The sequence below is a fragment of the Sceloporus occidentalis genome, unplaced genomic scaffold (assembly GCF_023333645.1).
Source record: "Sceloporus occidentalis isolate IW3139 unplaced genomic scaffold, rSceOcc1.0.p SCAF_224, whole genome shotgun sequence".
Classification (NCBI taxonomy): Eukaryota; Metazoa; Chordata; class Lepidosauria; order Squamata; family Phrynosomatidae; genus Sceloporus; species Sceloporus occidentalis.
Window position 1 is genome coordinate 148,737 of NW_028317204.1, and position 11,979 is coordinate 160,715.

Sequence of the window (11,979 nt, forward strand, 5' to 3'; positions counted from 1 at the left end):
ATGAGATGGAGGGTGTGTTAGCATGAGTGTGTATGTGTTTGTGTGTGAGCATGAATGTATATATATGAGTGGCAGTGTGTTAAAATGAATGATAATGAAGGGTTAATCATCTTTATTTGGAATGCCTTTTTATTTGTTGTATGTTCTTTTGCTGGAAAAAGTAAAGTTTACATTGTTTCACATCCTTGATTATGAAGGGTTAATCGGATTTTTTTCTTACACTTTTTTTATTTGCTGTAAGTTCTTCTTGCTGGCAAAACCAACGTGAATAGTGTTACAGATCCTTGATAATGAAGGGTTTAATATTTTTTTCCCCCAAATGTCTATTTTTTATTTTTTGCCTTTTCTTGGCAAAAGTAAAGTTTACAGTGTTACAGATCCTGGGTAACAAAGGGTTAACAATCTTTTTTTGGGGGGGGGATGTCTTTTTTTTAAATTATTTGCCATGTGTTCTGTCTTGAGGCTATAGAGAGAGAGAGCGCTCGCTCGCTCGCTGAAACGCGCAGGGCTCTGCTTTCCCTCAGTATGATTCCTATTAAAACCCCTTTCCTAGTCCAGCCTGGAACTTGTTTACTCTCCAGAGAGCCGAATCCAGAAAAGAAAAAAAAAATCCATCAGATTCCAGACATCGCTCTACGGCAACGGGATTCCTCGTCACCCTCCGGTGTCCCGCTGCGAATTTCCACCCCTGAAATGACCTACGACGGATCTCGTCGCACCGCGGAGGCCTAAAAACCCCAAATTTCCAAACTTTACAAAGAAAAAATTCAATTCCAATTTTTTTCCCCCCCTGAGTTAGTGACGGGAGGGAAACGTAAGCTTTCTCCGGCAGGATGTTCTGAGATGTTCTGCGTTTAGCTCACACTGACAGGATGTTTAAATATTCACCGAGTCGCTCTCCTCGACGCTACACCGTCTATTTTCCCCAGGATTTTATTATACTTTTGTTTCTTTTTTAAACGTTTCCAGAATCGTCTTTATTTTGTTACAATGCGGCAATTGTAAAAAAAAATGTTTCAAGCTCCCTTGGATTTTTTTCTCATGAAAACGCAGAGCTCCTGTAAGTATATTCCCTTTTTGTCTAAACTTTTGTTCTACTTTTAAGTGAAATTTGGACATTTTTCTCTTTACCCTGTAGAGTTTTAGTTGCACAATTTTTGCTTTAACTCCTTCACCACCAAGACAACAATTTCAGCGCCGATTTTCCCCAGAAACGTTGTGTCGGAAACTTTTATGGATACGATTATTTAACTACTTTATACTTAATGTATGTAGGTTTTTGGGGGCATTTATAACTATTTCTGCTCGTTCCTTGGCCCTTTTTCCGTTGCAAAGCGAGGCTGTTTAGAATTTCAGCCTTCGGCAAAATAGCGGAATTTTTAACATTCAGATCTTGCGTGTTTGATTCGGTATTTTCGCTGTCTGGAAAGGTTTTTTTTTTGCTGAAACAGGACATGTCTGAGCGTCCCGTGTTCCGCAGCAGGGCCAGAAAACGCTTCCTGTGTGAGAAATTACATTTGTTTTGTCTATTTTTGGGAGAAAATGTTTGGAGGGAGGTAGCACACGGCCCATCGCCGTAGCAGACGCATGCCTCCCTGCACACATACGACTATTGTTAACGTATTGGAACCCCATAAAACTCATCTTTATGGATATAAAAACACATAGAGACCCAGAACCTGCCATTGGATCGGCCCCATTCGGCCCCCGTCTGGTCGCCCGTTTCTCCTGCTGTAAAGACCCAAACCTTAATCAGTCGTTGGTCTTGTCTTAGATTCAGGAGCCGTATGTCTATCCCATGCATGTTTAATACCCTCACTGTATTACCCTCTACCACTTCTGCTGGGAGGCTGTTCCACTTATCTACCACCCTACCAGACCAGGGACTGTAGTTGAGTATGCATAGAGTATAAGTGTTAATGTTCTTAGCAGATGGTCTGCCGCCGTGACGAGATTGTGTGTCGTAGTCGTTTTTTAACGTGGGTTATAAATCGCTTTTAGGACCGCAGAGGCCTCCTCAGATGGAATAGACCTCCGAGGTCCCAAGAAGACAAATGCGACTTTAAACCTTTTTTATGTTGGCCAAATAAATGGTATGGACTTCAACTTCTCCTGGGCCAATACAGATATACCCAATAACCTTATAAAATGTTAGAGTGACGATGTGGGGCGCACTTAGAACTATGTGTTTCTGCCTAATTGAGTTTTGGTCAGAAGTTCAAAAGTAATGGAAGTTTTAATTTGCTGAGAGGGTAGTTGATAAGGTGAATTGCCTCCCAGCAGAGGTGGTAGAGGGTAATACAGTAAGGGTATTAAACATGCATGGGATAGACATACGGCTCCTGAATCTAAGACGAGACCAAAGACTGATTAAGGTTTGATTCTTTACAGCAGGAGAAATGGGCGACTAGACGGGGGCCGAATTCTATGTTTCTAATTCGCAGGGTGTCTGTCCAAAGCCGGCCCTGGGTGTTCTTGTAATGATGATTTTGCGCGTAACTTATAATTTGTAAGATACTAACTGGTACTGGAAAGATTTGGCTTCCAAACTGCAGCAGTCCCATGCAATGTAGTACTTTACACACACATTACTATACACACACACACCCTTACACCTTAACAAACTATCCTGCACACAGTAACACACAGGTAGCAGCACCAAGTCTGGAGGTTATATCACCATTCCCTGCTGTTTAAGTTATAAAGCCGTTTCCTGCTGTTTCTATACACATTATCGGGGCTTTTAGGGCCGTAGAACCCTGCGATCCCCTCATACCCAGCAAACATTCCGACCTCCTAGAAAAGAGGGACATCAGAGGAGGAAAAAGAGACATTAGAGGAGAGAAGAGAAGCAAAAGGGGGAAAGAAGGGCATCAGGGAAGGGAGGAGGGCCAAAGAGAGACAGGACCCCACTTGAAAGGTGTGCAAGAAGATTGATTTTTAAAGCCGTTGCATTTAGGCAGCGCGATTCTGTTTACACAACGTTTTTACAAAACCAGTGATTTGGCCTCACCAGTCACCCAACTGGAAACGCGGTTAGATGAATGCGAACCCATAATACGTATCACGCAGTGTCCCGACTTTATAAAACTCCAGGAACATCAAGCGCCGTCGGGGTCACCAATTTCATGGAATTTGCAACTCATTTCCATGAACCAAGACATTTACAAACCGGACCTTTTCTGCATGAAATTCGATCATTCAAAATTCATTATTATTGTTCATAAAAGAAAAAAAAATGCGTAGAAGTGTAGGAGGGAAGCTCTAATATTTTATACTGCCAAACATTTGCATATTTAATAATAATAATTTAATTGTATTTTTATTATTTTACCAGTGTTCTGTATTAATGAATCCAGCATTACATAATTTAGAATGTGATAGATGGGAAGGATTAGATTATTTCCTTGCATTCCAAAGTCATTCTTTCACTAATGTAACGCCCCTTAATATTCTTTGAACCTTTGACATTTATCATCATTACTCTTCAGGAAATCATTACTCCATCGCCCTCACAATCTCTCTGCTCCCTCATTATCAAAGGTGAAGGAAGCGTTTTTGTGTTAAAGGAACCGAGGGGTCGCAGTGTAACATCTCTAAGTATCCTGGTGTTTTCTCCGTGAAGCTCATTTTCCACGTGGTGCCTTTTCAGTATCTTTTAGGTCCTTGGTTGTTTCCATTTTGGGTTGGCGTAGGATGGTTTACGTCAATATATCTCTTCTTCAGAACCTCTGATACCCATCTATACCATATTTATCAAAGGAAACACACTCTTCGTTATCGGTGGGAGTCTTTTGTAAACATGGAGCTAAATTTTTAGTGTTTCTTTCAATTTTTTCCCATGAGAAAACTTTGTAACATATTAGCACACGGGCCACATAGATCCTAGCTTGATGATACATCTGGCTGGGTGAGTTGGTGGGTGTTGAGCCCAATATGTGGCTCCGCGAGGCTCATCAAACATTATGGAGTACAGGCTGGAGCAGAGCTGGCCAAAATGCTCCATTCTCTTCAATTTCCTCATTCTCTTTCCGTCCTTGAGCATATCTGGAAGAACGTGTACAGCTGGCCATCATTTGGAGCCAATGTATTGCCCAAAGCCTATAGCTGCTACCACTTCGGAGGAGGCTCCTACAGTATGCCTCTCTTCCAGAGCACAACTCCTGTTTGTACAATGCGGGATATGATCTAGTAAATTTATCGTCTGCTGAGTTGCCCAAGGCCTAGCTAACTTTGATGAACTTCAAGGAACTTTGGCAAGAAACTCAGTGGTCTGAGGCAACCAACCGCTCTGAGCAATTTGGCCTGGGAGGAAAGGGGATTTTAGTCCCCCTGACAAAAGGCAGGACAATAGGGCAAGGTACACTGCGGGGCAACTTGGCCTGGGGAGACCAATGGCTTTGGCGCCAAGATTTAAAAGGTCTGTAAGGGTTTAACGGGAATCTGTAGGATCGCGCCAGGATTTCAAGATCCATAAGAGCTTACTGACTTCCTGGCGATCCTACGGATTCATATACAACGGAAGGCTAGAAAACTGGCAGAAAATGAAGAGAACATTAAATACGAAGAATTTAAAGGAATATTCACCCAAAACTAACATAGGAACGGGCGAATATTTGTGGAATACGAAGATGTCCCCCCCCCCCCAAAGATGAACACGAAGACTTCACTGGCGCCCAAGTCTAGATGTTACTATGAAGCCTGATTAGAACACACTTTAGAACCAACAGACTTAGAGGAACATCAAGAACAAGAGATCTTTTGTATTTAGGTTAATTTTAGATGTGGAGCAATCCTGCTGTGGAATGTTCCTGCTAATTAATTCCCATTAAGCTCTTTGCCGCAGAATAACTCTTTACACGGCTCAGCCTTTGGAAGTCGTAAGTGCAGTAATTTTTAAGGACAAATTCTTGACAGCTGGAGGAGTTTGGAGATGACCCAAAGAATATAACAGGGTTGGTGAACGTGGACTCTCCAGAGTAAACAAGCAAGGGAAATCCTACAAGATCAAACGCGTTCTCCTAATTTTATATTACATCACTGGGACGTTTTAAGGGTGTATGAGGTCCCAGAGCTAAAATAATGTTTTCTGCAACCTAAACGCATTGCCAAAAAAATGACTGTTAGGAAAGACAACGTTGGTGTCAATAAAAAATAATGAAATAAATTTAGGGAGGTTAAGCTGGCAGGTTACGCTACAGTCGTCTCCAGGGCAAGAGATCGCTGTTCATTTGATGAGCGTTTCTCGTGCGAGGTTTCTTGCCAGGAGCATTCCAATAGAACACCGTACAGTTCTGATGGGTTATATGGAATATTCGTTGCCAGGAGCATTCCAATGGAACACCGTACAGTTCTGATGTCCGGCAGGATGGGTTATATGGAATATTTTTTGTGGGTTTTTTTCCGCTTATAAATCAAGCCTGAAAGAATAATTTAATCTAACTTTTTTGGGGGTTGAGTAGAACAGGGAAGGGTTAAACACACAAAAAATATATACATGCATAGTTTAATGCTCTTTACCAAATCCTGCGTGTTTTCAATTTTTCTGTGCAATATTATTTACTTTATTAAAATAGGCTATATATATGTATTGGAAATGTATGTTATATGTATACCACGGAAGCAGCCACCTTAACGTCCTCCCTAATGAGTTATGTCTCCCCTATGCTTGAATTGCTGATTGTTTTTGATTTGGTTCAAGAAGCCTTTAAATTGGTGGAGAAGGGAGAGAACTTCTGGTCAGGAAACTTTAATGCCTTGCATTAGATTGTGGCGTCTCTGGGGTAATATAGTCCCTTAATAAGTTACCACGATGAGTTGCCTTTAAGCTCCCCTTTGTTGGATTGGGGTTTATTTCGACGGTCAGTTAATTATACTGTAGATCCCAGTCTAACTTGTTAATTAATATGAAGATTCTTGTAACCCCTGCCAACCTTACTAGTAATAAACAAATATTTAACTGTATTGGAACCGTAAGTTAATATCTAACCTGATTTTGTTTGTCATCCACAGGTTATAAATGAGTAGTCCTTATGCCCAACATGAGCTGGAGCTTTCTCACCCGTCTGCTCGAAGAAATTCACAACCACTCCACGTTCGTGGGGAAGGTTTGGCTCACCGTCCTCATCGTCTTCAGAATAGTCTTAACCGCAGTCGGCGGGGAGTCCATCTACTCCGATGAACAGAGTAAATTCACATGTAACACCAAGCAGCCGGGCTGCGACAATGTTTGTTACGACTCCTTTGCGCCCCTCTCTCACGTCCGCTTTTGGGTCTTCCAGATCATCATGATATCGGCTCCCTCCGTGATGTATCTCGGCTACGCCATCCATAGGATTGCGCGAGTTTCAGAAGAAGAGCGAAAACATAAGTCATTCAAGAAGAAAAAGTCTTTCTCCAAATGGCGCTCCGGTCAAAACGTCGAGGACCCTGTAGATGAAGAAGAGGAGCCCATGATATATGAAGGTCCGGCAGAACCAGAAAAGGTGGACACCAAAGAAAAGGAAACCAAAAAGCACGATGGTCGTAGACGCATCAAAGAAGAGGGCTTAATGAAAATTTATGTCCTTCAGTTACTGGCCCGAGCTGTTTTTGAAACGGGCTTTTTGGCCGGTCAGTATTTCTTATACGGCTTTGAGGTTTTACCTTCGTTCCAATGCAGTACACACCCTTGTCCTCACACTGTAGATTGCTTTGTTTCCCGGCCCACGGAGAAGACAATATTTCTTCTAATTATGTACGTGGTGAGTTGCCTGTGCTTGTTGCTCAACATTTGCGAGATGTTTCATCTTGGTTTTGGTGCTTTAAGGGATGCCGTTCGCAGCAGGAGGACTAGCACAGCCAGGCAGCCACCTTACAACTATTCCTACCCAAAGAATATCATAAGTTGTCCTCCGGAATACAACATGGTTGTGAAATCGGAGAAGCCTACCAAAGTTCCGATAAGCTTGATGGCTCACGAGCAGAACTTGGCCAATGTTGCTCAAGAGCAACAGTGCACGAGCCCCGATGACAACGTCCCGTCAGACCTGTCCGCTTTACATAAACATTTACGAGTGGCCCAGGAACAATTGGACATAGCTTTCCAGAGCTATAATAGCCAAGTCAACGCTCTACCCTCTAGGACCAGCAGTCCGGCCTCTGGGGGGACGGTGGTAGAACAGAACCGGGTGAATACGGCGCATGAGAAACAAGGTGCTAAGCCAAAAACGAGCTCGGAAAAGGGCAGTACAAGCAGCAGAGATGGTAAAACCTCTGTATGGATATAATCCGACCTAGTAAAGGAATCCACTGGAAGACCAAGAGTTATTAATATGCCAGTAACGTTCCACGAACCACTGCAGAACCTAAGCACAATGTAAAATAATTTACTAAGTAACGTTTTTTTTTATTAAAGATATAACTATTTTCATTTTTTTAACAGGATTTATACTTAAATTTTACTTTCTCGTCTGTCTTTCATGCTCCGCGGAGCTATGATGGAGTTGAACGAAGCCAATACGTGCCTCTAATTACAACTGAGGTTAAAATGCTTCCGAGGAAACTCAGGAGACAAACCCTAGCGTCGTTTTGCTTTATTTGTCTAAAAAAATGTATCCGGTCCACGATGTAATAGAGACTCTGGAGAGGAACGTGTTCTTTAACCGAATTTCAATTGTCTTATTTTTTTCAGAGTTTTATATATAAAAAATGTATGGACTTGACAGCAAATGTTTAGTAGGTCTTTATTAAATGTTATAAACCTGTTGTTATAAACAATTTAATGAAAAAAAGGAGTTCTGAAATATCAGATGGGACGAAGGGCTAGAATCACTATTGTTTATGTACTTTTTTGGGGATTTTTTCAAGGCTGTAAGCAATAAGTCATCAATATGCATTATTAAATACACATTGTACGGGGCCAGATCAGCTCTTCCAGAAGTTCCACTGGGTCAGCCCGTGGTAGTGAAAAGTCAAAAAGTTCCAATCCTTATCCTACAAACGTCTGCTTTACAGAATAAACCCCAGAAAAACTTCAGAAACATCTAAAAATTCTAGCAATTATCTGAAATTTATTGGAGAATATTTTTATTTGTTATTTTATATGTTTCGTTTGCTTCCTTGCCTACAAAAAAAAAATGAGCGGTCTGATGAGTCGATGTTTATTCGTTGGCTCACGCAGCATTTTTATTGGCCAATTAAAAAACAACTTGAGTGTCAATTCTAAAAAAAATTTACTATGCTTTGCAAATTGTTCAAAAACATATAAAAAAAGGGTATTTTAGATAATATAATAAGATAAAACTACTGCAAAAACCGGTAGAACGAAAGCTGCACTAGAATCTGTTTCTTACTTTTTCTTACTTTTAGGAAAACGAGTCCCGTTTCTCATGTTTTATTATAACATTTTACCTGATGCACTTTTAACAATATCTTTATCTACAAGTTATGGGGAATATAAAAGAGTAACTTTATGAAAATGTTATTGTTACGGAATATTTGGATAAATAAACACAAGTTAAAAGTGGCATTTTTTGGAGGTATCGATATAAACAAAGTCCAACGATTATTCTGGACCGCAAGGAACTTTGAGAAACAAAAACACTTGGCAGACGTGGTCTTTTGGGGCGGTTGTGTCGCTACAGCTGCGATAAGACCCCATAGTCTTGGGTAGTTGGTAGGACTGGATATGGGGGCTCGTCATAGTTTTCTTGGAATGGCTCATCAGGAGCATCTTCCTTTTGGGTCTGGAATCACAAGGGGCTCCATCGTGACCGAAATATGAGTCTAGATTGACTCGACTCTTTACTCTCAGTGCCCATATACTTCATATCTTTTTATTTTGCTCTAGAACATGGCACTTTTTTTTTTTAACTTATTTGGTTATACCACCAAAAGGATTGATTTTAAGAGCAAACAGGGGTAAAATAACTGCCCCAGATCCATATAGTGCCTCTGTACACTATAATCTATACCTTTAGCCTGATGCCCTCTGCAGCGATGCCCCCCATAATGGTTTCCACGAGGTTTAAACACATTTTTTTTGTAGAATTCACATAAAGCTGCCTTCAGTTTTAATTTGATAAATTTGCCCCGATCTAAGTGTTTTCGAGATTAAATTGGCCCCAAGTATTCCACTACTGTAAGTCCCAGCTTTTATCGAGCTGTCCTGTCCCGAGACATCAACGTCATAGCAGTTTTTGGCCAAAAATTGTATTACTCACCTGTTCTAAAGCTTTATTAAAAAAATCTGTTGTTTTTATATATTTTATTCTTTTTTATTTCTCTTTTTTACTGGTTTTGTATGTATCTATTTCTTTATTTTGCCAATGTTGAATGTTTTAAGTAATGCATTGAGATTTTTTTTCTTTTTTTCCCTTTAATTTCAATGACTTAAAAAAAAAATACTATATAATTATAAACTGCACAATGTCATGATTTTTTTTAAATAAACAGGTAATTATTTAAAGAAAGAAAAACATTTTTTAAAAATAAATATTAATGGACCAAGATGATTCCTTGGTGCTGAACTGAACAAAATAGTAATAATTTCTTTTCTTTTTTTTTTTTAAACATAAAAATGTACAACATTCAGAGAGGTAAATAAAAATAATCTGTGAAAGAAATTCTATAACTCGTACATTTTATATAAAACATATTTTTATGAAATGGGTATGGGGTGAAGACATTTATATGTGTGGTTTGTTAAAATGGTGGAGGAATACATTCATTTTCTTATAAAGGAAGCACTCGCATGAGGAAGTGCAACAGATAAATGTTTCCCCCATACTGCAGTAAAATAGAAAATATCCTGCCTTCTGTCAAAGCATTTTGTATTATTTTTTTGCTAAATGGGGGGTTTTACCCTGTAATAGGAACAAGACTCAATTTTAGCTACAATTTGACCTCAATAGATCGCCATACCTGGGTCAAAATAATTTAATGGGGGCCATACTTTTACATCATTTAGTCATTGTTTAGTTTATATGGATATAAAGTATGTGCATATAATATCTGTAGCAAAAAGTCTTATAAATAGTACCTGTCATTTATTTCTATGCAGAGGCATTACTAGAAACCACAGGGCTTGGCACAAAAATTGCCCCACAAATTCAGCAGACATGTCCCGCAGTGCCAGCTTCACCTCCAAACATGTTGTGAGTGCCCCTAAACAGCTTGCCAGTGCCATGTTTGTGTCCAAACAGAATGTCAGTGCTCCTCAAAGAGCCTGCCAGTGCCGTCTTTGCCCCCAAATGGCTAATGAATGTCCCCATACAGTTTGCCAGTGCCCCCAAACAGTTGTCTGGCCATATTTGCCTCCAAACGGCCGCCGTGTCCCACACCCACTCCACTTAGCTGCAGGGTGGTATTTGTCTCTCTTCCCCCGTGCTGTGTGCAGAGTGATTCCGCTGGATCAGTCAGACAGAGTGTGCAGGGAGTGTGTGAGATCATCCCGTCTCTACACTCCGCGCAGGTATCTGCAGGTATTACCTGAAATGGTACAAGTGTTCGGAGAAGTTCCTAGAGTGCATGGGGACTACGGGACGCCTGCAAAACTTTATGAGAGTTTCCTGCACTTCTGCTTTGAGTAACAAGAACCTACTGAGAGCAAATCGCTGGGACCCGACTGGCCTACGGGGGAAAAAAGGTAGCAGTCCTCCTTTAACGGGGTCTGCCGGAGTAAGAATTATTATTATCTGGACAACCTTTTGCGTCACCCTGAAGACTGGCGTTAGGTAGTTACATAAAGGCGTTACTACCTATTGTTCCTGTCTCCTTGTACCGGTTCAAAACGGTTTAGAAAGGGTCATTCTGACCTGGACCGCTCCGGTACAGGTTGAAAGGGCCCTTTCTACACTATATTGAACCGGCACGGGGAGACAGGGACGTATAGGGGTCACGTTACTTCACGTGACCCCGCAGTGAAACAGAGGCTGCCCCGCAGTGTGTGTCAGCAGCCAGAGAGAAAGCTGCAGCAGAAGGGAGAGGCTGGGGGTATGTTTATTTGTTTGTATGTATGTATGTATGTGTATGTGTGAGTATGTTTTGTAAGTGGGGTGAGATGGATTGTGGGTTAGTGAGTATGAGTAAGTGTGTGTAATTTATGTAAGCGTGTTTACATATGTGTGCCAGAGCGCAAGGGGAAAAGAAGGCACAGACAAGTTGTTTGGGGGTAGTGATGGCAGAGACAGGCTGTTGAAATTTGGGGGAACCCGGAGAAATATTTGTACCAGGGCCCTGTGGTTTCTAGTTACGCCCCTGCCTCCGGTTTAATTCCAGGAATCACAAGACTCAGAGCTTCTGCCTGGAAATATCAGAGGCAAATATTTATTTATACCCCTTGACTGTTGTAGCTTCGATTCTCCGGGTTAGGCAGAACTCCCCATTAAAAACCCCCCAATAATGACACCGCACACCATAAATATGGATGAGAAAAGGCCACAGCCAATTTTATTTATTAGAGTCATTGTCACGCCAAAACCTGAAACAATAAACATCGGTGCGTTAACAACGACAACGACTCAAACACCAACATGTAAATATATACAATAAAACACCCAAGCTTGCCAAGCAATCCAGGTACCATAACCAAATGCCACTTAAGGAAGGGACATACCGAGATGCCCCCACCCTGACCTGAGGTTCCAGCACTGACAGCCAAGAACCTCCCACCAGATGTTACCAACCATTCACTTACCACCACATTAACCCCCTGGATACCTGGCAAGCTGCCGCCCCACAGACTGTGACAAACGACACAAACCTTCAAACAAAACAAAAAGGGAGGGAGGGACACGCAACCAGGTAAGCTAACCACAAAAAATGGTTCCTGAGCCCGGGAAAGCAGCCACTTATATAATCTACCCCCAACTCCACCCCCGAAATTCCCGCCAAAAAGCCTACCCCTCCTCCGCACAACAGTCAAGGCCCACTATAGCCCATGCTGGCCCCCCCGTGGGCATCATTCTGAGAGTCATACAAGCCTTTACAGCACTAAAC

At 41.4% G+C, this 11,979-nt stretch overlaps 1 protein-coding gene across 2 annotated transcripts; it reads left to right on the top strand.

Annotated features, from left to right (window-relative positions):
* Nucleotides 1–6,032: 6,032 nt before the first annotated feature.
* Nucleotides 6,033–7,268, top strand: LOC149276797 (gap junction gamma-1 protein-like). Of its 2 annotated transcripts, XM_089503267.1 has the most exons (2): nucleotides 6,042–7,103; nucleotides 7,164–7,268. In XM_089503267.1, exons 1-2 carry the CDS (start codon nucleotides 6,042–6,044, stop codon nucleotides 7,266–7,268), a joined length of 1,167 nt encoding a protein of 388 aa, XP_089359393.1. The 2 variants fall into 2 exon arrangements, with proteins under 2 accessions (XP_089359392.1, XP_089359393.1); XM_089503266.1 differs by having other exon boundaries at nucleotides 6,033–7,268.
* The last annotated feature ends 4,711 nt before the right edge of the window (nucleotides 7,269–11,979 follow it).